At 37.6% G+C, this 25,230-nt stretch overlaps 1 protein-coding gene across 4 annotated transcripts in view; it reads left to right on the plus strand.

The window, feature by feature from the left end:
- NFX1 (nuclear transcription factor, X-box binding 1) overlaps window positions 1-21,445 on the plus strand; it is a 62,395-nt gene extending 40,950 nt beyond the window's left edge. The window contains exons 21-25 of one of the 4 annotated variants that reach the window (XM_067291045.1): window positions 6,112-6,178; window positions 12,375-12,520; window positions 14,794-14,895; window positions 16,461-16,576; window positions 21,402-21,445. In XM_067291045.1, the coding sequence (XP_067147146.1) occupies window positions 6,112-6,178; window positions 12,375-12,520; window positions 14,794-14,895; window positions 16,461-16,536 (391 nt within the window). In that variant the 3' untranslated portion in view covers window positions 16,537-16,576; window positions 21,402-21,445. Of the gene's footprint in view, window positions 1-846; window positions 924-6,111; window positions 6,179-12,374; window positions 12,521-14,793; window positions 14,896-16,460; window positions 20,097-21,401 lie in introns of those variants that run through there. The other 3 variants (XM_067291044.1, XM_067291047.1, XM_067291046.1) reach the window with 3 other exon arrangements.
- The last annotated feature ends 3,785 nt before the right edge of the window (window positions 21,446-25,230 follow it).

Consider the following 25,230-nt stretch of genomic DNA (forward strand, 5'->3'; position numbering starts at 1 on the left):
TCTCAACTGCTTTCACCCCCTTCCACCCTCCACCATTTTTGTGTAAACTTGTCGGGACAAAGACAAAAGTAATAGCTTAGTAATGAGATACACCCTCAAAGCATGACATTATTTCTCTCCACTAGTCCTATTTAGTTGTTTCCCATACTGCCTTTATTTTCAAAACAAAGAAACTGAATATCTTGTGGCATATGTGTATTACTCTCACATATGCTCTCTTCTTGGAGTATAATCATATGTCATCTGGCCTTCATTTTACTACGTTAAACAAGCCAGGCTCTTCAATCTCTTCGTTTTCAAATGTATTCGGCTCTCCTGTCTGCCCTTCTCTACCCATAGTGCTGTTGTAGTTCATATTTTGTAAACAGAATTGACCAGAATCATGCACTGTATTCCAGGTGGTCTAATAGATGCCTTGAAAAGTGAACTTAATGCTTCCACATTTCTTCATAAAAATCTCTTCTGATTCATTCTACAATTCTACTTGTACTACTTTCATAACCATGTTATGTTGGTAACTCACGATCAGCTAATACATCCAGGTTATTCTTCTCACTTGTTGCCAGCTTACAACAAAAACTTTTTAGTCCTTAAGTGAATGACCTTGCACATTGAATTACCTAATTTAATTCCTCTTACTCTAGTCTTCAAGATAAATTAATTTCTCTCTGTATTGACAAATCTTTTTGTCAGCAGCAAATTTTATAAAGCTATGGTTTTATGACATTTACTGCCTTTACTACTCTTGAGGGTGTTTCATCTCAGCAGTCTTGAAAAGCTCTGAGTTTATCTTGTATGGCAGGATCTACAAAGTGTATGTGTTCCAGTATTTTTTTTTTTTTTCAGGCAGCTCAGCATGTTTTATGCAAGTTTTGATGGATGGCTTCTTGCTTGAGTAGGTTGCTCCAATAATGCAAGAGCTCAGGGCTTGTGGGTTTTTTGCAGAGCTTTAGTTATACATCTGTGTACTGGATCTCAAGAAATACGACGGGCTTCTTCCCATGCATTCAGGATGCATCAAGAAGGCGGCAGGTGATACTGCTGCCAAAGCCACAAGTATAATATTTCCTGTCTTGCGCAGGCAAGCAGTTGATCTGTGAAGCTGATGTGTTGCCAAGGGTTGAAAAGATGTACATCCACAGATGAATAAACTTGAGAAAAGCTATGAGAGGACTCCTTATTTTGAGCTGTAGTCTTTCATTACAAAACCCCAGAGCTCCAAGATACAGTACAACTCCTGATAGGAGGAGGAGGAAGAAGAGATGGCAGGCCAAGATAAGATGTCATTTGCAGGAGAGTGAGGGAATAGGAGGCTCCAGGAATAGCATGGTAATGCTGCTGCGCACTGGTCTGGCTATGTGGTTGTCGGAATGTGAGAAGGATTAAGAAGGCAGCAAGTCTCTGCACCTGCTGCTTTATAGGAGATATTCTGCTGCCAAGGGGATCCATCTTCTAGCACTGAGATGACTGTACCAGTACAGGCAGACACAGATCAGGGGTACAAATCCATTGGGTGGATACTTCAGCACTGACTGCTCCAAGGAGGCTCCAGAAATAGACACAGAGGAGCAAGCAGATGCCTAAGGTGGTCTGCTGATATGAAGTTGGAGGGCAGACTGGTACAAATGTAAATGCCGAGCTTGAAAGGGATGGTGCTAAGGCAGTTGAAGCTGTTATTTGATGAATTAATATCAGTGGAGAAGGAGAGGAGGTGATCTGGAATATCTGGCCAAACAAAGCTGCACTGAAGAGGATTTTCTTGGCATCTCGTTAGCTATGCAAGATCACATGGCAGCTGAACGGACCAAGGAAGTCTTGGGTCAAATGGTAGAATCTGGAGAGACAAGGAAGGAGAGGAGTCCTTCATGGGCATCTTATTAGCCAGTTTTCCCAAGCATTAACCTTCCACATCCTGTTGTGGACTTGATGAAGACAGAGCCAAGAACACTTACTTGGGTGGGCTGGCAACAGGAACAGTGTATGGGTTTGAGAGTAGGAGGAGAACGTCATGGTTTTCTTAAACAAGAAACAGAAGCCTGAAGGAGGGGTGATGAGGGCAACTTCTTAAGTAGATGACTGGCAAACTACAAGCCTGGAATTTTGCCTAGAGGCAAAATCTTGCACTGGTAGGTGTTGCAAGAACAAGGAGGTTTTTGGCAGAGACAGCAAAATCTGGGAAAAACAAAAAATAAATAGCATTAAGTACAGTGAAAAATCAAGCAACAGAGCATTTCTATTTAGCTCAGTGATTGAGAGGAACTGAAATAGTGGTAGACCTGCTCTTGCTTACATGTAATGCAGGAGGGAGATGAGATGGCTAATGTGCACCATGGACACTGCACAGGAAAAGATCTTCCAGTCCCACAGTGTGGGGCTTCAGTATACACACTGTCAGATTGGACATCTTGATTCTAAGAACCACTTCCTTTCCTCACTGTGCATTATTTTCAGTTAAATGTCCATTACCAGTTAGATCATATGAGCCCACAATGAGCAGTTAGCTAGTTATTTGACCATAGCCAGCCATTAATAAATTAGTGAAAAGAATCATGTGAAAATCATGATTGATTTTTGCTAGTAAACGATACCAATATCTCTAAAAAACATTTGGTGAGACTTAGAAAAGTCATTTTAAGAGATCAGGCAAGCAACCTACACAGTATTAAAAATACCTGAAATTCTTCAGTCAAGTAATAGATGCTCGCCAGCATCCTGGGAAACAGAGATGCTCCATTTATTTTGAATAGAGCAATATGACCTGCACATTAATTAATTTGTAAATATACAAACCAGCTTCAGCAGCAGGACAATGACAAATGAAATTTCCCAAACATGAAATGAGCAAGCTGATACAACATCAGAACAAGCCACCTAAAACTGGATACAAGTGTGGTAGTGAAATATGCAGTAGCCAGTTACTACTACCCATCCTCACTCATTTATCCGATCAGGCTCATACAAAAAACACTACTGAACCTGTAGCATCATCTTCATCCTCTTGTGGGATGACTTAAAGCAGGCTTCATTCTCTTCCTCAGCTTAATAGATACTCTCTGCTACCTTTGACCTTTCAAGATCTTTGCCCAACAGTGGAGCCTGACAGTGTTGCTTGGTAATTGCAAGCTTCTGCCCTTCAGTGAAGTGAGTGTTCATGCCTTCATATAGTTAGGAATGCAGAATGCTCACTTGTATATAAACTCAGCACTCCTTTCAGAGCAACCTAGTGAGGTATGCCCCCAAATTTGGAAGGGAAAGACTGCATACCATTGAAAAGGGGCTTTACTTTTTCTTTTTTACTTTTTCTTTTACCAGTTTTATCTGGTGACCTCAAAGGCAAGTTTTATACTCTAAAGAAAATTTTACCTGTGCTTTTTCAGCATTAGTGGCAGAGGAACAGACTCTCTCGAATGCTCTGCTTCACACTGAGGTGGATATACACAATGTATCTTTGTGTTGGATTGACTCAGCTCTTTACTGGTGTGGCTCATGCTATATGCAGAGCTCAGAACTCTCCAGGGCAATCTAGATGTCTGTAGAGGGTATCTCTTTCAAAGGAAACCTTTTGTTTAAGGAATGGTAAAGTCCACAATTTCTTCAAAATTTTCTGTACCTACTTTATGCTCTCTCAGAATCTTCTCCATGGTTTCAAAGGAGAAGCAAATTTTCGGTCTCTCCCACCCTCTGCATTGCTCTGCCTTGCAAGTTCCTTTGTGGACAGTCTGTAGGTTGGAGCCCACTTAGACCATCAAGTGGCTCAGGGTTGATGTGTGGAGTTCTCCTATATGAAAGGTTCTGGAGGGACAAGTGCACAGAAAGCACTTGCCTCAGCTTTGGTCACACATACGGGTAGTCACAACTCTGCTACTGTGTAGTATGTAACAAGCAAAAAAGGGAACAAGGTCCTGTTTCTACTTTTTAAGGAGGCAGTAAAACTGGATGTTCAATATTGCCCATGAAATGAGTTTCTCTGCAATTTATCCCAGTCTGTCTAACTTTCCTACAGGATGGCATTTTATAAGTCAATTGATTCTTCCTCACCCCCCTCCCCAGCATAGTATGCTTGCAGTTTTTGTCTTCCTATTTGAATTCTTCAGTCCTGACTGTCTTGGACTTTCTTGAAGCTCAAAGACGTTGGTTGGTCTTTCCAAATGTTTTTGAAAGGATGTCCACCTGGCTGATATCACTGATCACTTCCAGTTGATAACTGTTTTGTAGGCTCCTGGAGGGTTGATTTTGAACATATCCTCCTGTCTGAACTGATTCCTCAGTGGGTTTCTAAATCTTAAGCGTCTGATGCTCATGGGCCTGCTCTTTGGATTGGGTGCTCGTGGCTGGTGCTCCATGTAGTGTTTGCTTTCTGACTCCCTGGACTTAACTTAAGCTGATTCTGAGAGGGTCAGTGTTTTGTTTTAGCCAGATGTGACTATTGTAATATTTCCAAAACCTCACACTGCATGGGTTGATTCTGTAATTCATAACCTACGTATCTGGAGGACCCTTTCTTTTTAACTCTACAGGTCCAGGTCCTTTAGGGAATTCTCCCAAGCTAATCGTTTTCTCCACAAGAGATGCAGGGGTTCTGATTATTCTATGCAGTGTCCATCCACCATGTCTGTTATGAAAGTTTGAAGATTTTCCAGTGGTGCACTGAGTACATCATATTAGTGATCAGGTGATTTTGATAGACAGGCTACTCAGCGCTGCCATTTCACAAGGCTTGTGACCGCTTAGCCTTCTAGTTCTGTTTTCACTTCAGAATCCAAAACTTTGGTAGGGCATCCACTTCTTGACAGATGAAATTCTGACATCATTTGCAAAGTGGTGTTTCGCAAAGATAGTGCTCTAACAAACATTAACCTTACTTTTGTGGTTAGTTTACCTGCACATTTAAGAACAGAGCACAAAGCTCACCCTTATATGCAAGCTTGGCCAATGGCTCTGAAGGTACCCATGATGTCTGAAACTCAAGAGCAGATTTACTATGGCCCAGGCCTGGGATACAAGCAATTCCTGTTTTAATCAGGTTAAGGTTGAAAGCTCCTGGTTCAATCTTAAGTATAAAATGTGTCTGAGCCTTATGTCTCAAAAACTGAGTCCCTCTTGGAAAAATTTTTCAATAGAATTTTCTTTTCAGCCACCAAGTTGCAGGATAGAAAACCTGAGATGAATCTTTTTGCAAGATCTGTTCTTCTTTCTCAGTAATGGGCATAAAGTGTCCATAGCAAGTCAGATTGCCATGTGTGTGTGTTTGTCCCAATCACTAGGTATAAAGCAGTTATGACTTAACAGCAACCAAAAATGCTGAAGCTGTCAAAGCAGAAATAATCTAAAACTTGTCTGTACAAAAGCAGCACAGCATAAATTGTCAGTCTGACATAGTATACTATTCCCTTCTTTCAAGAAATAATGTGCTTTTGACCTGTAAAGTATACCTGTGATTGTCCAAGGGAAAAATCTATTTATCTAGTGAAATTCTTCAAATAAAGGATATCTTAAATTTGATGGATTTGAACTACCATATGATTAAATGGAGTAAAAAAAATTAATTATAAGCTCCTTAATATCTTGTGTAAAGGGCCTTTTGTTTCCTTGCAAGTAGCCTTTTGTCTCTCTCCCTCCCTTTTTGTTATGCTGGACATGTTGAAGACCAGAGTCAGTGCACATTTTCTGTCTTGGGGAAAAAACTCCACTCTCTTTACCCCATCCCAATTCCCATGTCTAATTGTATTATAATTTAAGGATTTCCTTAATGAGAAGTAATTTGAAGATACTGGCAAGATGACTTCAGAATCTAAATTATGTATTTGAAAGTGCAAAGTTGTATCATCACACGGTAAAGTTGTATCATACTGTTTTAGACATGATTTCAAGGCCTGAAGGGAAAACAATTCAAGATTTTTGTAACAGTGATGACGTGCTAACATTTTATTTATTATAATAAATAAATAAAATAATGTATAAACCAAAATATACTCTTGCTTCTGTTACTGCTTCAGTCAAATGATTTCTTTAATTTTGTTCTTGTTGAGAATAATGTTACAAAAAATGAAGACATTGTATATGAAGACATTGTCCCTTTTATCTAATTTACCTAGTGTGGTGTTCTTGCAGGAAAGATTTAAAATTTGTCAGTGATATTGAGAAGGAAATGAGAATGCTTGTGGAAGCTGTGAATGAGGTCAGTATTCATATATTGTATGAGCTACTAAGAGAAAGTTTTGGGGTTTTTGTATTTTGGGGGGATTTTGAATGATGTTTACTAAAGTTTTGAGTTCTGATAGTTACGAACTGACACTAGATATGTTTGGACTGTAACGAAGTGCACATTTTAATCATAAATAGAACAACATTTTTAGGAGACATAGTAGTTCAGGATCACTTTGGTGACAGCCAAGCTTCATTTAAAGATTCAACCAGTGCTAGGCTTTAATGCAGCAGTAGGTAATGATTCACTTCTGGATCTCCATTAATGAAGCATTAATCATCAAATACGACTTTTAAGGGCTCAAAGACTTTGAGGGGGAAGTCCTAAGTTCTCCAGACCCTGGTAGCAGAATTTGCTCAGGAATCTGTGGATATCTTCCAGCAGACATCATCTGTGTTAGCCCTCCATTAATAAGGCCTTGTAGGCTCTACCATAGTTGTTTGGCAGACTCCAGTGTACCTGGAAAGGTCATGTGCAATGGATACAATCGTATGCTTTTAGTGAAAGCAGAATTATGCCTTCGGGACTGAAAGGTTAGCAAACTCCTGGCTTTCTACTACACCATACCTGTGACCTGGTATGCGAGGTAAAAATGACAATGTAATGCAAGCTATACTTGGTTGCCCTTGGTTCAAGAAACAGCATAGAAAGTACTAACCTCCTTTTCTTTCCCCCTACCTCCCCCTCTCCTCCCTCCCCGAGTGCTTATGTTCTACTTCAATTATTTAACTTTATTCCTTTTCTTATGTATGGTGATTCTTAAACAATCTTTGTGCTTCTCTGCCTGTTTTATGTTACTCATTTTTTCCACCTTGGAATGAAAGACTGGAAGAGGCTGTCTGTCTTATTGTATTCAGGCCCCTACAATCTCAGACATTCAGTAATAGATCTGTAGAACATCTATTATCAGCTTAAAAAAAAACTTTTCCAACACTGTATTGCCTGTGATTGTCCTGTTTAAGACACATATTTATATATATGTATATATATTAAAGTATATTATATTAAAATATGTATAATATGTGTATATGCATAATATATTTAATATATGTGTAAATATGATAACTACCCATAGCAATATATATACCTATATTAATACCCGACTGATATACATAATATATACCAAAAAAAAGACAGCCATAGCTCTTGAATTTGTAATATACAATGAATTAGCAATATAAAATACAGCAGAACAGGAGAGCTTAGGAGCATCTCCAGTGCTTTAGTTCTCAGCAGTAGCCAAGCATTTGTTAAATAATGATTCTACAAAACAGACCAGTGAGTGTCTACTGAAAAGAATGCCTGTGTTATAGAAGAGAATAAAAAATGAAAACAAACCGTACGTGTGATAGTCCTTTCCCTGTCTAACCTAAAGGGAGAATTACCTGATGGTTACTTAAGCTTTCATCATGATCAGGATGAACCAGTTAGGCCCACATGACAGTTCAGTACCTTGGGGATCAGTTCTGCACCATCCTGCCCCTCAGGCAGTTGAGAATTGCCATTCCATAAAGTGCAAGAAGTCCCCAGAAGTCAAATTATACTTGAAAGGGAAGAGATTCCTTTCAGGATACCAAAGACATGCTTGAAGCTTGGAATTCATACACTACAATGCAGGTGCAGATAAGAAATAATTCTTCTTTCATAAAGCCTTCAGTGGGCCAGCCCAATAGCTACCTGAGGAGTCCAATTGCGATCTTAATGTCCTGTCCCCAGAAATTCTCTAGTTACATAGTGAGTTTCACAAGGTTGTCAAACTCCTTAAAATGCTTAGTCCTGACTCCCACTTTCCTGATTAGAGGACCATTTTAGATCTGCATTCTTTGCACTGGTTACAGACACTCTGTGCTTATACAAATGATCTGTGTGGACATGGTTAACAGTAGATTTACTTGTGCCCTGCTAACTGAGACCAGAGTTGTTGTTTTGCAGCATGTGTGGAGGCCACACTTTCTTTTCTTTCCAAGCTGTTGAGTAAATGACGTAAGAGGGATAATGTCCATTGCACTGTGATGTCAGGGTGCTGCTCTTAGTCCTTCTTATGGCATACCTTTTCTCTGCCTTTTTATGTCTTGAAGTCTCAGAGGCTTCCTTGTGCCTCCATGTCATGTTTCATCCTGCAACCACGGGTATTTGTATTGTCTTGAAGATATCTCTGAACTGGGTAAGTGTTATCACTGCTGCTCATTCAGGCCTCTGGCCAGCTTGACCAAGTCAGATTAATTGACTTGTTTCAGTCTTGTCCAGCAAGCCAAGCAGGTTCTTCACTGCTGGGGAGAGCCTCTCAATTTTTTTTCATGTATAGGCTTAATGCAAAGTGCTGCAAAATCATGCCTGTCACTTGTATATGGCTCTGGCCGTATACATGGAGGATTTCCCTTTAGAGGAAGTCTCTTTGAGGATTGAGGTCCCCTTTCTTTAATGGGTTTTCTGCATACCTTGCATTCCCACAAAATTTTTTCCGGCAGTACTTTAGAGAAGTCCTGTTTGAAGGGCTAATGAAGCATCACAAGTCTTCTAATCCCACTGTGCTTTCTAGCTTAAGCACTTCTGATTCTGGAACCTTTTATGTTGGCCCATAAGATAGTTTCATGGTTTTATTTATGAATCTGTTTCATGCTATGGGAGTCCTGAGACAGTGCTTTATGGTTCTGTGTTTGCTCAAGCAGTTGTTTTCTTTAATCATTTTCTTCTGATGCAGTATTTTCTGGGATCTTTTGTGTGCTAGAACAAGAGAGTGTCTGAGACCCACAAGTTTAAAAAAATTTCTCCTTCCAATGATAGCCATGTTCTGGCCAACAATGAGGATGTTTTATGCTCATGTTTGCCTTATTTTTCCTAAACTCACATATCCCTGGTAAATGCAGTATTTGGAAGCTCTTTAGGCCAAATACCAGCAAAGAGCAGGAACTGTGGTTTTGTTCTATTTGCTGGAGCTTGTCTCACCCATGCCAGTGAGTACCTGCTCGTGCTGCTGCTATTGTGTCAGTCTTGTCTTGCGTTATATTCCTCTTTTGGTTGAGTACTGCCAGTTTGTCTGTTAGAAACAAACAAAAAAAAGTATCTTATTCCAAACTTGAATATAAATGGGCAACTATTTTTTAACTTAGTCAACTTTTATCACATCACATTTGGTTCCTGTGAGATTAACTATTATTGAGTCATCTGATCATCTTTTTGACAGGCTAAACAGATTATAAGGTGCCCATCCACAAATACTTTGTCCTGGCTAAAAAATTTTTGGAGCTTTTCTTGTACCTTCTCATTTCACCAATATTTTGGGACATAGACACTAGAATAGTATGAAGTATTCCATTACTATTTTTTTTTAAATATCAATGTCAGCTGCCCTTTTTATGTATCTGAAGATCAGATTAATATTGTTGACTTGGCATTATGATGGAAGACTATGTTTAGTTGTTCTTCTGCCATGATTCCTAAATCCTCTTGTGCTTGAGTCTGCATTCAGTTGTTTGTTTACTGTGACTTCTAAATCCTTTCTCACTCAAAATGTGGGTTGTGTTGTTTCTAGATATAGAGCTTTACGTACTTGTATTCAAAGTATTTTGTGTGATAGTTTATCAAGCATTCATGTAGCTGTGTTTCAATACAGAAGACATAGTACTGATATATTATTCAATAGGTTGTTACTTCTTATGTTTACACATTTCACTTTTTTTGCATCCTTTCTTTGGGGATACCAACTTCAGCTTAACTGGATAAATGAGTAATAATAAGGATTTTGACCCTTTTTATCACTTAGGAGCTTCAACATTAATATGTTTCAGCCATAGCTGTTTATATGACTTTGCTTGCCTCATGAACATCTGTTCCCCTATACCCACCAGCATATACTAATCTAGCAAAGCAGAGTTGTTACTTTTAACATACGAAAGCAGACAGGACAGAAAACACTCATATCATCCAGGTCTGTCTCTATACAGAGAGAAATTCTGCTGGTCTTTCTGAGTCTGGAACCAATCACCACTTTTTAAAGGAAGCATTGCTAGTAATCATAAGTACATACAGAATTTCTAGAGTTTTCCTCATGCAAATATTTGTTTATATGCTTAAAGTGTTGTAATGGGTGGAAGGTTTTTTTACTGTTTACTGCTAAGTAAAGATTCTATCCGGACAGCATGTGATATTACCCTGAAGAGCAGTGAGTCTTGGAAAAGATTGATAACAGTTTCAGGTCCTGTTACTATCCTTAATTTAGCTATTTTACAGCCTAAGAGGAGGCATGTTTTAATCCTCCACTTACACTGTAGCTACAATATACGCCTGATGTACTGTTCTATTACGTGTGGTGGTCTTAAGAAGAATTTAGGTGACTGTAGCAGAATTAGTATTTTCTTTCTCTCAACGGAGAGGATGAGTTTTCTCCTCGTTTTGCCTTTCTCTGTAAGAACTGGTGATTAAATCTCTTGCTGAGTCGGATAGAAGGGGAAGGGATTATGACAAATGGGGCTACTGTTAAGTAGCATTCCTCTTTCTAAATAACTGTAATCAGTATTACAGTAAAAGACAAGCAAAGATTTTAACAACTTACATGTTGATTACTGCAGTAGTTCAAATAATTTCCAAGAGTCTGTATTCTTTTACTTAATCTAATCTGTTTTAAAAAAAAGTGACATTTCTAGACTATATTAAAGTTTCCTGGACTATTAGAAATGAAAGAATACACAGTATTGCATCAAAATTACTTCATGCAATACTGTGATAGGCATGAGTGATAGGCGTGAATTAATTTTTATGTGGTTTAAGATTTATCAAAATTGCCCTTTCTTAAATTACTTGATTCTCAAATGAGTTCTTCTGCATCTTACCGAGTTAGACAAGACATTTTTATTTGTCAAGTGACTGCTTTTAATTTATCAGTGCACTTCTGGATTACACAATGAAAACTAACTGGATATTTGCATTTGAATGTTAAAGATAGCATGGACTATGTTACAGATCAGAAGATGTCACAGAGATCATTCAATTTGGAAGGGGTCTCCAGAGATTACCTAGCCAAGCCTCTTGCTTGAAGCAGGATCAACACTGAATTCAGACCAGGTTGTTTAGGGCTTTGTCCAGTCAGATCTTGAAAACCTTTGGTAAATCCATGTTGGCTACTCCCACAGACCTCCTTCCTGTGCCTAAAAATGCCTTCCAAAAGGACTTGCTCTGTGATTTTCCTCAGAGATTGAAGTGAAACAGATCAGCCTGTAGTTGCCTGAGTTGTCTTGCTTGCTCTTTTTGAACATAGGTGCCTCTCTCCAAATTGTCAGGTACCTACCCAATCCCCACAGCCTTTCAAAGATAATGGAGTGGATGCACAATGACATCAGGCTGGTCTCTTCTCAGCACCCTTAAATGCACTGCATCTGGTCCCATGAACTTGTATAAGCTATTTCTCAAGAAATCCCTGCCTCAAACTTTTTCTGCTACTGGTAGTTCTTCCCCTTAAGCCCTGTCTGTAGGTCTAAAGGCCTGGGAGACCTTGGTGAAGTCTAAGGCAAAGACTGAAGCAGTGTCAGAGTCCCTGAAGCAGACTGAGGCATTAAGTGCCCACTCCTTATCCATGTCTGTTGTCAGTAAATCACCCAAAACATTTGAAAGGAGGCCCACATTTGTTGTATGTTCTTTTACTGTTTATGTAGCAATCAATGTCAAATCAATCATTAGCAGTTTTTAACTGAAACTAAAACTTCAGTTTTGTTGCTTTTTAATAACATCAGTAGACTTTTTCTATTTGCGAATTGCTAAATCAGTCTGAAAAATAAACCACTAATATTAGATTTGATTCTAAACTGGAAAATCATTCTGAAAAATAAAAATTCAGAAAGATTACTGTGTACTGGTTCTTTGGGATGTGAGTAGAGTGGGTGAAAATAACTATCAATACATGCATGATTTGTATTTTAAACTTAAAGGTACATATATATATATACACACACACACACGCTATGCTTTGAGGTGATGTGAACAATAGAAAACATTATTTCATTACTAGGAATTAAATGGACTTTTTAGATGAGTTTTCTGTCAGTACTGAGAGATGACCGTTTTGCTGCACTAATGTTGTTATAGTGGCAAAAGTTTAAAGGTAGAAGTACATAATTTTTTTTTTTCTTCTTCCTCAGAAGGAAAACTTTACAATATTTTTTTCTCTTAAATTCAGGGCAAGCATACAAAGAAGAGTCATTGTTACCCACCAATGAACAGAGATCATCGCAGAATCATTCATGAGTTAGCTCAGGTTTATGGCATTGAAAGTGTGAGCTATGACAATGAACCAAAGCGTAATGTTGTTATCACTGCAGTGAAGTATGTAATTCATTTTTTATATTAACAGTTGTTTAAATACTTGGGTGTTTATATCACTTATGTGAATGTGTTTATTTACAATGTCATTTGCAACATGCATTAACTTCCATTAGAATTTGTTTAAAAGCAGTTTGAAATGGATAAAGAATAAAGAAAGAATTTCATAAACTTCTTTTTCCAATGGTCAGGTAAATCTTTAGAGAGGAAACCAGATTAAAAAGTGAAAAAATTAGAAAACAAGGTTTTGCAAGGCTGCTTTCTATTCATCTCATCAGTAGCTTTGTCTTTTTGCCCTCAGCTAAATTTGACATAGCTATAATAGTAAATTTAATAATTTTTTTTAGAAAAATTAATTGCTGCGTAGAGAAGATGCACCTTAACTTACACCTTCTTTGAAGTCTGTTAGTGGAACTTATTTGTTTTCTTTCTTTCTGAACCTGCCACAGAATATATTCCCTCTTTAATTAATGGACAAAGAGAAGGATAGAATTACTGCTAATTTAAGGGATCTCTAAGCAGACCTGTAGTTTCTTGGAGAGGAGCCATGGAAGGGAGTTCACAGTAGAGGAGAAAATGAAGGGAATACAGTTGGGGGAGAAGTAAGGTTATTGCACTAACATAGACTAGATGTCAATGGGAAAACTAGTCTTCCTTGACTCTGCTGCTTGCTGAGCAGCTTATTTAGTTTAATGCTGTCAAATTTAGTTTCGCACTGTCAAATTATGATCTTTGACAGACAGTTGCTTTAGCTGTGGATCTTGCCTGTAGTTAGAAGAAATGGATACCTTCCCTGCTGCTAGAGTGCCGTAAGTTGCTCTTGAGCCTGTTTGTGGACTGGTAGCTTTGCTACAGTCCTGAATTTCCAAGAGAAATGGGGCACCACTTTACCCCTTTTTGTTTCTGCTGAGGGAAAGTGCGAAAGGAGATAATACTTGAAAAAGCTTGGTTTAGAAAAATAAATGGGGGAAGGGTCAAGGGGAATGAAAGATCGGTGAAGAGGAAAAAGTATCAGAGAAATGAAAGGACAGATAACTATGCTTTAAAAACAAAGGCTTTGCATCCTGCAACTTGAGAATGGAAAGCTTTCCTCTGTGGTGTTTAAAGAGGGGGCACATCTGCTCCTTCACTTATGTTATTCAGGGAACAGCATATAATGCAAAACACGCATGCTGTGTTGTTTCACCTCTGCCACTCTTAAAGGCATTGACTGCTCTACTAAGAATCTGCTTCAGCTGCATAGCTGTGTTCCTCACTTCAATGCCTTCATCCAAGGCTTCTTTTCATTGTCTTTTTCATTACCACTTCTTCAAGATGTAAAAATCATTGAAGCCTCAGACAAGTGATAACATATAATGATAATATATCCAATGATGTTGGAGTATTTGATGACAGCTTCTTGGAAAATGACTGGAAGGGTACTGCAGAATTATAACAAAGAATTATAACAAAGATGTATGAAATAGTCTAAATAGAGAATGTATATTGTTCCTCTTTTTCTCTTAGCACGCGCAATAAGGGGCAGAAATAAAATTATCAGGTTTGAAACAATTGCAAGAAGCTGCTTCTTCTTACAGTGTGTAACTGAATTGTGCAATGGAATGTTTGGAAAGTCAGTGACTTGCTGTATGTAAGAACAAACAGCAATGTCATAGCATATATATGTAATTCATATGCCATCCCGTTTGATTTTTTTTTATCACTTTAACATGATTTACTGTCAGAGTTTGAGAACATGGTTCCAAAACATAAGACATCATCTTGCAAAGATGGAGTAAGCTGTGTTCACAGGAGGTCAAGCTAAACTATTACAGTTGTTGCTTCTGATCTTACATCTGTTCTATGAAAGAACAGCTATAAAATCTATTCTGTGAAAGAATAGATATATGTTACCCTAAAACATAAGTGTTGTGCTTCTGGTGTTTTTAACAATTGATCATGTTGGCGCTTCATAGGTTCACATGGAGAAAGCAGTCTGGGCACCAGCACTAGAATGTAGCAAGCTGCTTCTGCATCTTTTATAGGCATACTAACCAAGAGACATTCAGAATAGTGGATATCTTATTCTCAGCAATAAAAACTGAATTTGCACATCATTTGGTCTCTATTCATAGTTGGAAAGCTAAATATTTGTATAGATGGTTTAAATATACAAATATGAACACTGACACCAGGAACACTAACTGTAAAAGTAATTTTCTTTACCCTTACTTCTTAATGAATATAACTTCCAGTTCATCATGTGAACAAAATAACCTTTTGTTTTCTTTCTCTAGAGGGAAGTCTGTTTGTCCAAGCAATACCTTAACTTCTGTGCTAGATAAAGAAATGCAGAGCAGGCCTCCACCTCCTATTCCTCACTACAAACAAACAGATAAGTAAGGAACTTGTAAAATGGTGCTTTTTATTTAGTGCTGAGCTCACTGAGGAATTGTTCCAAGTTCACTGTTTCTTGGTTTTATCAGCCCACACATGGCTTTGGCACTTGCAGCCTGCACTGAGATTTTTCTTTCCACAGAAGTAAAACTGAAGTGCTAACAAAATGTAGGATTAACTATGTGGTATAAGAGCAGTAATATTACAAATACTGTGGACTTTTTTTATTTTTTTCCTTTTTTTTTTAATATAAAGGTTAGACAGTTGTGGGGAAGGTGAGGGTTTGGGGGCCTTTTTTTATTTTATTTTATTTTTTTAACCTTTAACTGTTTAACAGAAAATGAGTAATGTCTTACTGGCATAATGATTTATTTGGACAGTTCGTAAATTTATTTTTCTTGTGTAGATATCACTACACAGTTGGCTAAAGGTGAACTACATTTTTCTCAGATACTGAAAGCTACTGAAGATGGGATATATAAAACTTCTTGGCTGAATAGTCTAATAGAACAGTCTTTACTTTTTATGACCTGCCAGCTTCAGGTACCTCTAGTCATCTCATAGTAATGAGATTTTAAAAAAGGTGGCTTAACCTTTGTTCATTTTTACCTTTCAAAACTTTTTTTTTCCCTGCACACACACACCCCCCCCCCCCAGTTATTTCCAAATTAGCATTTGAAATAATGTCGTGTCAGGAAGAAGGAGAGGACAGCTTTCATTTGGAGGAAGGGACAGCTTAATTTTGCTGCAACTATTGCAGTAGGTTTTGGGTGTTTTAGGTGCTGCTGGAATACAAAATAGGCAGTTCTGGAAAAATTTTAACTGTTTTAGAACTAATCATTTAGAGCAAAACACCATGTCTAAAATGATTGCTTACTGTGTAACTCAACCTGATTTTTTTTTTTTTTTTTCAAACAGGTTGCTACCCTTTATTTCCACTTACTTCTGTGGGATTCCTATCTGTTTAGTGCCCCTACTGAAAGGGGATCACATGACAAAGTTGTAAACCATTTTAGCCAGTTTTAATTATTGGAAGTGAAGTTTCTTTAGGAGTGTTTTCTTCTAGAAAATATTTTGGAAGACCCGATACTGTCTTGTGACAAAAATCTTTACAATACTTGGATTTAGTATTACCATAGATCTTTTTCAGTAACTTTTGCTTTTAAAAGTGAGCAGATTTGATCAGTGACTCACTTCAGTATTTCTTTTGCTCTTCCTTTTAAAAAGGATGTCATTTGAGCATAGTCTTCAGTGTGTTATTGCTTGCACAATAAATATTACAGTAAATGGTATTTGCTGGTAAGGCCCAAAAATAAATTTATCATTTCAGCAACACATTATGCGTATTAATTTAATATAGTATATTTACTTCCTAAAATCACAGTTAACAAAGGTGGTTACTTTTTTGAGCACTAAGATATTTTTATTAAAACATAGTTTGGTAATGCATGCCATCTACCAATACAGTGTGCATGTGCACACTGAGACATTATGGGAGTTGTGTCAATTTATTTTGTATTTTATTTTTCATGCAGGTGAGTAACATCTATTATTCTTTTAATTTCAGGAGTATTGGAAACAATGGTTTACCAAAATCATTAAAAGAGGAGCCAGTAATTGACTACTTTGATGTCCAGGACTGAAGTGATTCATGGAGAATTAAGATACAGAAATTCAGAGGAGGTGAAAATGCTAAATTATTATGCAAGGCACTTTTTGGTTCTGTCAGATGATTAGTTGTCATTATATTACAAGATTTAACAGGCATCTAAAGTTAGATTGATTATGATGCGTTAAAAAGTTACACAATTTTACAATTTACATAACTGTATAACACCTAACAGTAAGGAAGCTTTTTAAACCTGGGATTGGTGCAATTTTTTACCTAATGTGCAGTCAGAATGATGTAAATCTCCACTGATGCCTTTTAAGCGAGAGAACTGGTAATCAAAAAGATTCTTTTGGGTAATAAGTAGAGCAATAAGTCTCAAAGATTTACTTTGACAGATCTCTCACAATTTAAAATGGACCACTAAACCAGAAATATCTGTGTTTAAAACACCAATGTAAAAATTCTAAAGGTGTTTTCCTATTTTATTCACTTTCATGTTAATATGGTAATTTGGGGGATTTGAGTTACTCTTATGTGGAAGGAAATACAAAATATTTTCAATGTCTAAATATTAATATTCACTCTAAAATAACTGGGAAATGCCAGGTAAGAGCTCAAACTTCCTTTGATATCTGAAGGACCAGCATTTGGGGAAGGTGGGGACTTATTTTGCTTTATCTCAAAACACAAGAAAATGATTAATATGCAAATACTTTGTTAATCAAGACCTTGAACAAGATCAGACTTTATTATTTTGGTGTTATATTTGGTTTAATTTGTATTTAGGAATGTTAGCTTTCTGATTTGTTTTGCATGATTTTGTTGAGATTTATAGTTTTTTCTGTATTGTGCAAGCTTAGGGTAATACATGGTGTAAAGTTTGGTTTAAGTATGATTTGAGTTTGGAACAACTTCTGTAAAATTTATAAGAATGTCTGTCTTAAGTCTTTGGCTATGGAAGATCTTTGTTGCATGGGAAATGCCATAAGCAATGGGCTAATGGTTTAAACAGCATAATAGTTACCCAAACACTCTTAGAGATGGTAAATTGTTGCAAGTTGTTTTGCTAAGGTAGGTGAGCTCATTGGGAAAGGAGATTAATAAATTGGCACAGCTCTGGCGGAGTGATGTCTCTTTGGTTGAGGTGATGGTTCTTTGAATTAATGACTTTCTTAACTCTAACACTGTTCTGCTGCTGCTTGTTTCTTATGGCCACAACTACCATTAGTGGTGATTCCCCTGTACAGCACCGGAGGCTGCTGCTGCTGAAAGGGGCTTAGCACAGTGAAGAGACAGATCTGGCAGAAGATTAATCTTCTGTTGTTGATTTAGTTTTCAGCCACCTTGCTCAGCTGCAGTGTGAGGGCTGTTGCCAAGAAAATAGAAGTCAGTGGTCCATGCTTCGACTCACTTAAAATTGTCATGAAGTCCTGAGCCTAAATGTGGTCTTTGATTACATTTCATCCTAAACAGATTGTGAAACACATAAGAGTGAGCAGCAAACTCGCAGACCACATCTGCCCCCACAAAAAGTTTTCAAAATGAAAATGCATGCTGTTATTTCCTATTTTTGCATGTGCTTATTAGGTCAGGTAAAAAATACGCAGTCTTATACATTTCTAAATGTTTGAAATGTGCATCCTTCACTTAGAACAGTTACCAAAAAGATTCCCAATGCCGAAGACTGTTCAGACTTTTAACTTGCATGTAATGGTTTAAATTGTTTTTACTTTTTTTATTTTACATTTTGTGAACAGAAATGAAAGATAAATAAACATAGTTTATAACGCCTTGAATTTCTGAAGCAAATTAATGTTTGATCCTACAAGGTACTGCTTTGCCGAGTACAGCTGAAGAAGCAAGTTGCTCGGCATCTTGCCAGAAATGTATTTCTTTGGTCCTTTTGTTGCGAGGAGCATATCTATCTCAAAGCCTGCATACAAGTGCAGGCTTACTGTGGCCAAAAGACAGTTCTTGTTTAGAAACTCAAGAATTGTGTTAATTTAGCATTGTTCTCAAGCTAATAATACCTCTTAGGGAGAATGTACGTAGTTATGCTTCTAATGTAGGTTCTGGACAGGAGCTTGCACCTGTCTGGCCAGCTCAGAGTTGTAGGTAAAGTAAGCTCCTGTATGCTTGCATCTAACCCCATTGGTATACAGTAGGTAGTCCTAACATTAAAGAAAACCCAAATGACTTAGTTGATACTAATTAGAATGGAGCTAAAGCCTGTTAACTTTTTGTACACTTTCACATGAAAACAGCTAAAACATCGTTTTTGCACCTCTTGTTCTGAAATGTAAATCCTATAAGGTTTTAATAATATTATATTCAGCTCTCCTGTTTGGAATTCTTATTAACAAATTATGACTTTAACATAAAAATTAGAGCCTAACGAGGTGCACTTCAGCAGATGTTCAAGTATTCTGATACTGTTTTCTAATTATAAAACCCAGGTAATCTTCAGCTTATCAAGATGAGACTAATAATTATATTGAATCTGTTTATACTGAGAAGTCACAATGCTCATCACTAAATATCTAAACTACACGTTAAAACTTGTTCACAGATATGCATGTTGTGCATCTTTAAATCATGGCTGTTGGAGCCTGTTTGTGGTTTTGAAGCAAGTCACATGAACAGGAACATTTATTTTGAAATGTATTTTAACAGCTTGGTTAAAAGCATGTTGCCATACATCTGCCGAGGAAAGTAATACCCCCAAAGAAAAGAAAAGAAGGGGGGGGGGGGGGGGAAGAAAGAAAAAAGGTACTGATGTCTCTCTTCTCAAAACATATTTACATAGCCTTAAAAAGAAACCCAGCCAAGTTTGACAGTGGTGCTCTCATCTCTGTTCAGGTTTGCTTTTGCTGCAATTTGTCTGTGACTTTCATATGGAATAGTACTAAAGGCTGTAGTTTTGAAATCTGTGATAACTAGTTCATTGTCATACTGCGTGTGTGTATCATGAAGTATTTTTCAGATTGCTATTTTGCAAGTCTCTGAGCTGGCCCTTACACCTTTTATCTAAATGAAAATGAGTAGATAAATCTTTGCATCCGTGAAATCAATGGCAAAAATTCTGTTGACATTGCTGGAACTAATCAGTGGACTTAACCTTCGATATGCTAGTTATTTTCCACAGCCCTCAGAACAGTATTGTTTACTGTAAGTTACTCAGTATAGGTACTCTGCCATAAGTATCTTTTGAAGTAAATTGTGTGGCATCATTTGGAGTTCATGCAACTTTATGAAGTGCTTTTAAACTTGTGTATAAAATAAACAGGTATTCTGACATTTGGGCTGTGCTATTACATAGCTACATTGTTTAGTGCATTTAAAGTGCTCTGAATATTCAATGCTTCAGTTAAAGAGTTTAACCTAAAATTGTGTAAGATGTGAAAGTTGATTTGAATATCACTGTTTCTGTGGCAGTTTTGTACAATATTTGCCACGTGATGAAATAAGCAGAATAAAATTGTTCTGAAACACTTACTTGTTGAAAGCTTTATATTTAACTTATTTTTTTCAAGTTTATTGGTGTAAAATGACTTTCTGTATAAATCTGTAATAAATATAAGTTGAAAGTTCTGTGCTTTGGAATCGTGTGCAAGCTTTGTCAAGGTATTCAAAAGCTGGAAGACTGGTGTGGTATCACAGAGAAACAATAAAGATTTAAATAGAGGGTTGGGGGTCCTCTTCCACAAATTTTGATATATCAGGTGTGATTTCCTGGATTTTAAGTGATATTAAATGAGTGTTGTAAGGGGAATGGAGCAAGTGAAGAGGGACTCCCCAGGAAACAGAGAATAAGGATTATCTGCTACCGTCTTGGGATTCAAAAATACAGAAGAGATGATTATCTAAATAGCAATTTACAGGTGGGTGGGGGGTGGGTTTTTTTGTTTGGTTATCTAAACCACCTTTTACTATGCATGCCTAAATGCTACCTGGCAATAAAATGTATGACTTTATCTGATTGCCTCTTCACTGTTGTTTGCCCGCCATTCAGTCCTAACGATGACTCTAACGATGACTCTAATGAAGAGTGGTATTTGAAAGGGGAAAGATTAATCACTTAAAATCCCCTGAGAGCATTAGATGTAACAAATACAGCGATAAGAAATGTTAGGTGGGTAGGAGGGTGAATGAAAACTCTTCTGAATCAGTTCAGTAGATAGCAGGAAGACTCAAAAAGCAAAGAAATGATCTTCAAATCAAGTGTGAAATGGATTGAAGTGTTCATCCTGAAACCTTTATAATACCAAGTAATGCGTTGCCTGGGGCAAAAGCCACAGAAATGAAGAGCAACAACAAAAAAACAGTGGCCTGACCTTGTATTTCAGATGGAGTGCAAGGTAGCTCGAAGAATTCAAGAAATGATTCAGAATTGAAGAGCTCTTGGAAAAACAGCTGAAAAGTTGAGGCTTACTGCCTCAACTGCCAGTAAGACTTGCTTTTCAGGATGTTGCGAAGGATGAAGATGCAATGTAGCAGGTATAAGCACTGCAGAACATCTCTCAATTGGAAATCTCTGCTTGAAAAGATACTTGCACTGATGTTTAGGATTGTCATTGACTAGATGACCGGTGTGTTGTCCTACCAGTGTGTGGAAATGCCAACAGAAAAAACAAATCAATATTGCTGTGTTCACTCAACAGAAGATCTTGTCTGTCTTTCAAAACAGTCATGCAAGTCATGACACGGTCACAACGGTCCCATAAGTGTACTTGTAGAATACTGTGCAACCTGATGTCATTTTAGTATCAAATAAAAATTTTCATACAGACAGTAAATAAAATAATTTTTAATATTAAAGACACTATAATTAAGATGTTGCTACCTGAGTTTTCTTGAAAGTCATCATAATTTTATCTACCTTTTATAACTTTGTAGGTGTCATATATTGCAGAGAAAAATTTGAAGACTTAAGCTCAAAGGCACAAGGCAAGGACACACTGTTTTTCCTTGGTTTTATGATTTTCCAGGCACCTGATTAAAATATTCAAATTTGGTAATAATACATCAACAGAAATGTCCTATATAATAATAATAAAAAAAAGTCTTATGTCAGTTATTTGGGGTTTTGTTTCCTTGCATGGGACTTTCTTGTTTTTCAAACCAGGCAGATTCTCCCCTTCCATGGTATGCAGACAATATATATTCCAGTGTTTTCCCCAGGAACACAAGCTTCCTTATGTTACATAAGTCCCTTTTGCAGCACAACTGAATTTTGAGATTCTTGTTTCTTCCATTATATGCTTTTTATTTCTGCCTATCTTGGGGAAATTTTTTCTCTATCCAGCTGTACATGTTTTTCCCTTATGATTTTGATTCTGCTTCCTCCCTCTTCTGTTTTTATTCCTCCTTACTTTCTCTGCTGAATCTGTTCTGTGTTTGTGTTTTATAGTCTGCTTTTACTTACTTGCGTAGAATGTTTTCTGTTCCCCCTCTCATCCCCCTTTTTTAAATGTCTTGATTTACTGTTCTAAACTGCTCAGTCTGTTCATTCAGTCTGTATTTTATGGAGATTCAAATCTTAAGATCAGAAGACATCCTTAGTCTGACCTACATTTTGTAGTGTATAACAAGTTTATATTTTTCCTTCTGAAAGTACCGTTTTTCTTCCCCCTCCCCTGCTCATAAGTCATCTCTTTATCTCCGAGATCTGTCAGTTTGTTTGTTTTCTGTATATTCTCTGCTTCAACCCTATTCTCTTCCAGCCTGAGAAAACTTACATTCATACTTCTTGTTATAAATGAGCCAATTTTCCCACAGGCTGTCTTTTTGTTCATTCAGTCTTTCTTTTGTCTCTAGTAATTTATTTTCTACCCCTCCAAGGCCTTCACTGAATGGATTATCAGTTGATTTGCTCTCTAAAATTTTCTTAAGTAATGTAGCAGATTCAGATGTGTTCCTTCCATGCATTTTGTTCACTGTTCCCCTGTGGTTGGGCATACTCACGAAGTTTATCATCTAACTCAACTTCAGTCCATTATTGGTGCCTACTATCTATGGGATTTTAAGCGTTCAGTAACTGAGACAAAGATTAATGATAATAGTCCTGGGCCCCTCCTTTATATGATATCATGTATTTCATGATAGGTTTCTCAGTCTTGTCTGTATGTTCACATTGTATGGTGTTGCCCATCAAAAAACTTTGAATGACAATCTAGGGGTAGCATGTTCTATGGTCTCATAAAGGTTGTGGGCTGCCTGAGCTATAGTCCTCATTTCTGGTTTCTCACTGTATCAAATTATGTTTTTCTTGTCAGCAATACTGGAGTGAGCTGGTACCTAGAGCCCATACTGACTGTCTGGTGTGGAACTGAAGTCTATATTGAACTGGAGGGGACCTCGTTGTATCCAGTGTTCTGTAAATGTAGGCACCTTCATCACACACATTCTTTTTGTAGTAGTAAAATTAAAATCGGGTTGGCTTCATGTTCTCAGTACTATTCTTAGACTCTGGGACAGGCTAGATTCTAGAACTTCTGTGATTCGTAGGCACTTCCTAGTTTTCATCTGCTATTGATCGCTAGGTAGTATATACTGTACTTCAAGTTAAATGGGATGACTTATGGGGGAGTTGGGTGAGTGGAGTTTAGTTTGTTTCCGAAGAGATTATATGACATGATTGATTAATGAGATCTCATACCTGAGAAGAGCATTCCAGTCATACCTTCCTGTATACCTTCTCACTTTCTGCTTTAAATTTAGCCAAGTTCTAAGCTGCTTTAGCATAATGGAGTACTGTGCAGAGACTCGCCCCAAGCAATTTCTAGATGAGTTAGCTCCAGAAATGGAGGCAATATTACAGGCCTAATTACCTAGAGCAAAGCACTGTGCTGTGTTGATGGAGTGAAAATTTCATGAACCCACGCTGGTATCTGTTCAAATTATATGGGGATCTTACAGCTCGTTCAGGTGGATCTGGAAGGTAGCGTTATGCTATGTGGACCTCTCAGTACATTTCTCTCTAGGATAGATTTTCTGTTCCTGAACCTTCCCACCAACTTTTAATTGGTAAAAAAAATTTGAGAACCTTTAAGTATTTTTTACCTCCCCTCCACCTTTCTTTTTTAAGCCAGTGGCCAGAGTTTTACACAGCACTCTGCATGAAATCTTACCTGTGTCCTTGTAAAGGTACTTTCTCTAGAAATGTCTTATCTTATCCATCCTATGATTATATTTATCTCAGGACTGTTTCGAATTGATAGGCTTGTATCTGAAGTCACAAAACCCAAGTTTTTCCTCCTCCTCCACTTCCCACTCATGAGCTCCTAACAAAGGAAGATTTTTTTGATTTGGGTATGACTTTATACTGTATTTGTGCTATTTCTGCTGAGCAATTTTTTTTGTCAAAGTCATCTAGTTCTTCCTGTATAATGCTCCTAACTCTTCTCTGTTCAGATGCAATTGTCCAACTTCACCATCAGTCCAGAGGTAAGTATGTCTGCTTATGTCGCTATCATAGTGAATATTGCGTTAAGTAATTTCAAGGCCACTCCTTGGCTATTTCTACCAGCAAACACTCCACAGTACTGCTTTCAGCCCTGTCACAACTTCCTGTACAATGTGCTCTAGGTGACCCTGCTTGTGCAGGGGGGTTGGACTAGATGATCTCCTGAGGTGCCTTCCAAACTCAACCATTCTGTGATTCTGTGATTCATTGATGGTAGTTTGGATCCCAATTGCTAATTCTTGTATCAATTCCTGTATGCTATAGTTCAGAAAAAAGGTCTTATTGTATAAAATGTTTTTTTTTTCTGTAGACTACAGATTGCTGCTTTAAAAATTGCAAAACCAGTTACCAAAAAGGCATTGATGTACATAGACAAATCTCCTTTTTTTCTTAGCTATTTGAGAGTTTTTTCAGATCAAAACATTAGGTGCTTATTAATGATAGCACTGGGTTCTTGTTCTTGACCCTGGAAAATGGGATTATTCAGCCAAAGGCTGTACATCAGCTGAAAAGGGAACGTCATCATGAACTGAAAAAGCTTTTTGAGAAGATAGTTGAGTGTTAGCACAAAGGTGTTAAACACTAGTTCTAATATTGTCAAGTAAGGAGCAGAAAAGGGGTTGCTTAGATCAAATTTCTCCTGAGATAGCCTGCATGCCTCTTTTAGTGCCTCTCCTGTTGGCACAAAAATTGTTGATCGTTTTTGATGCTAGTTCTCCAGAACTCTAGATCAGACTCTGCATTGCCCTTGGAATCCCTCCCAGTTGGGCCAGTCTCATTCCCAGAAGGGGTCCTCAAAAACAAAAATGAGTCCTGCCAGCCGCAATCTCACAGGTGCTGAGCTTACCACTGTGGTATTGCCTGAGCCTTATGTCTGGTTAATAAGTAAATGTTTCTTCTTTAATTAGAGGAATCTGTTGTCCATTGTGGACAAGGAATTGAAACTCTGGACATGTGCTCAGGCCCGCATTCTGCAACATCCACTCTATTACAGGCCCTGCCAGCTCATCAAACTACAACCTTTTGTGCCTCCCCATAAATGAATTTATATGCTTTACAGGTGGTAGAAGATACACTGTCAGTCTTGATTCAACTGTGAAATAATGCATTATGATACAATCCTGCTCTCAGAGCCATTCTGTTGATGAGAAAAGAGTATCTGGCATCCTAATTGTGCAGCAGAGGTTGGGTGCATTCCTCACGGGGAGAGAACCGAAAATGGGAGCATAAATTCTTTCTTTGTAGGCTGAATTTTGTGGC

Source organism: Apteryx mantelli, chromosome 2 (genome assembly GCF_036417845.1).
Source record: "Apteryx mantelli isolate bAptMan1 chromosome 2, bAptMan1.hap1, whole genome shotgun sequence".
NCBI classification, from domain to species: Eukaryota; Metazoa; Chordata; class Aves; order Apterygiformes; family Apterygidae; genus Apteryx; species Apteryx mantelli.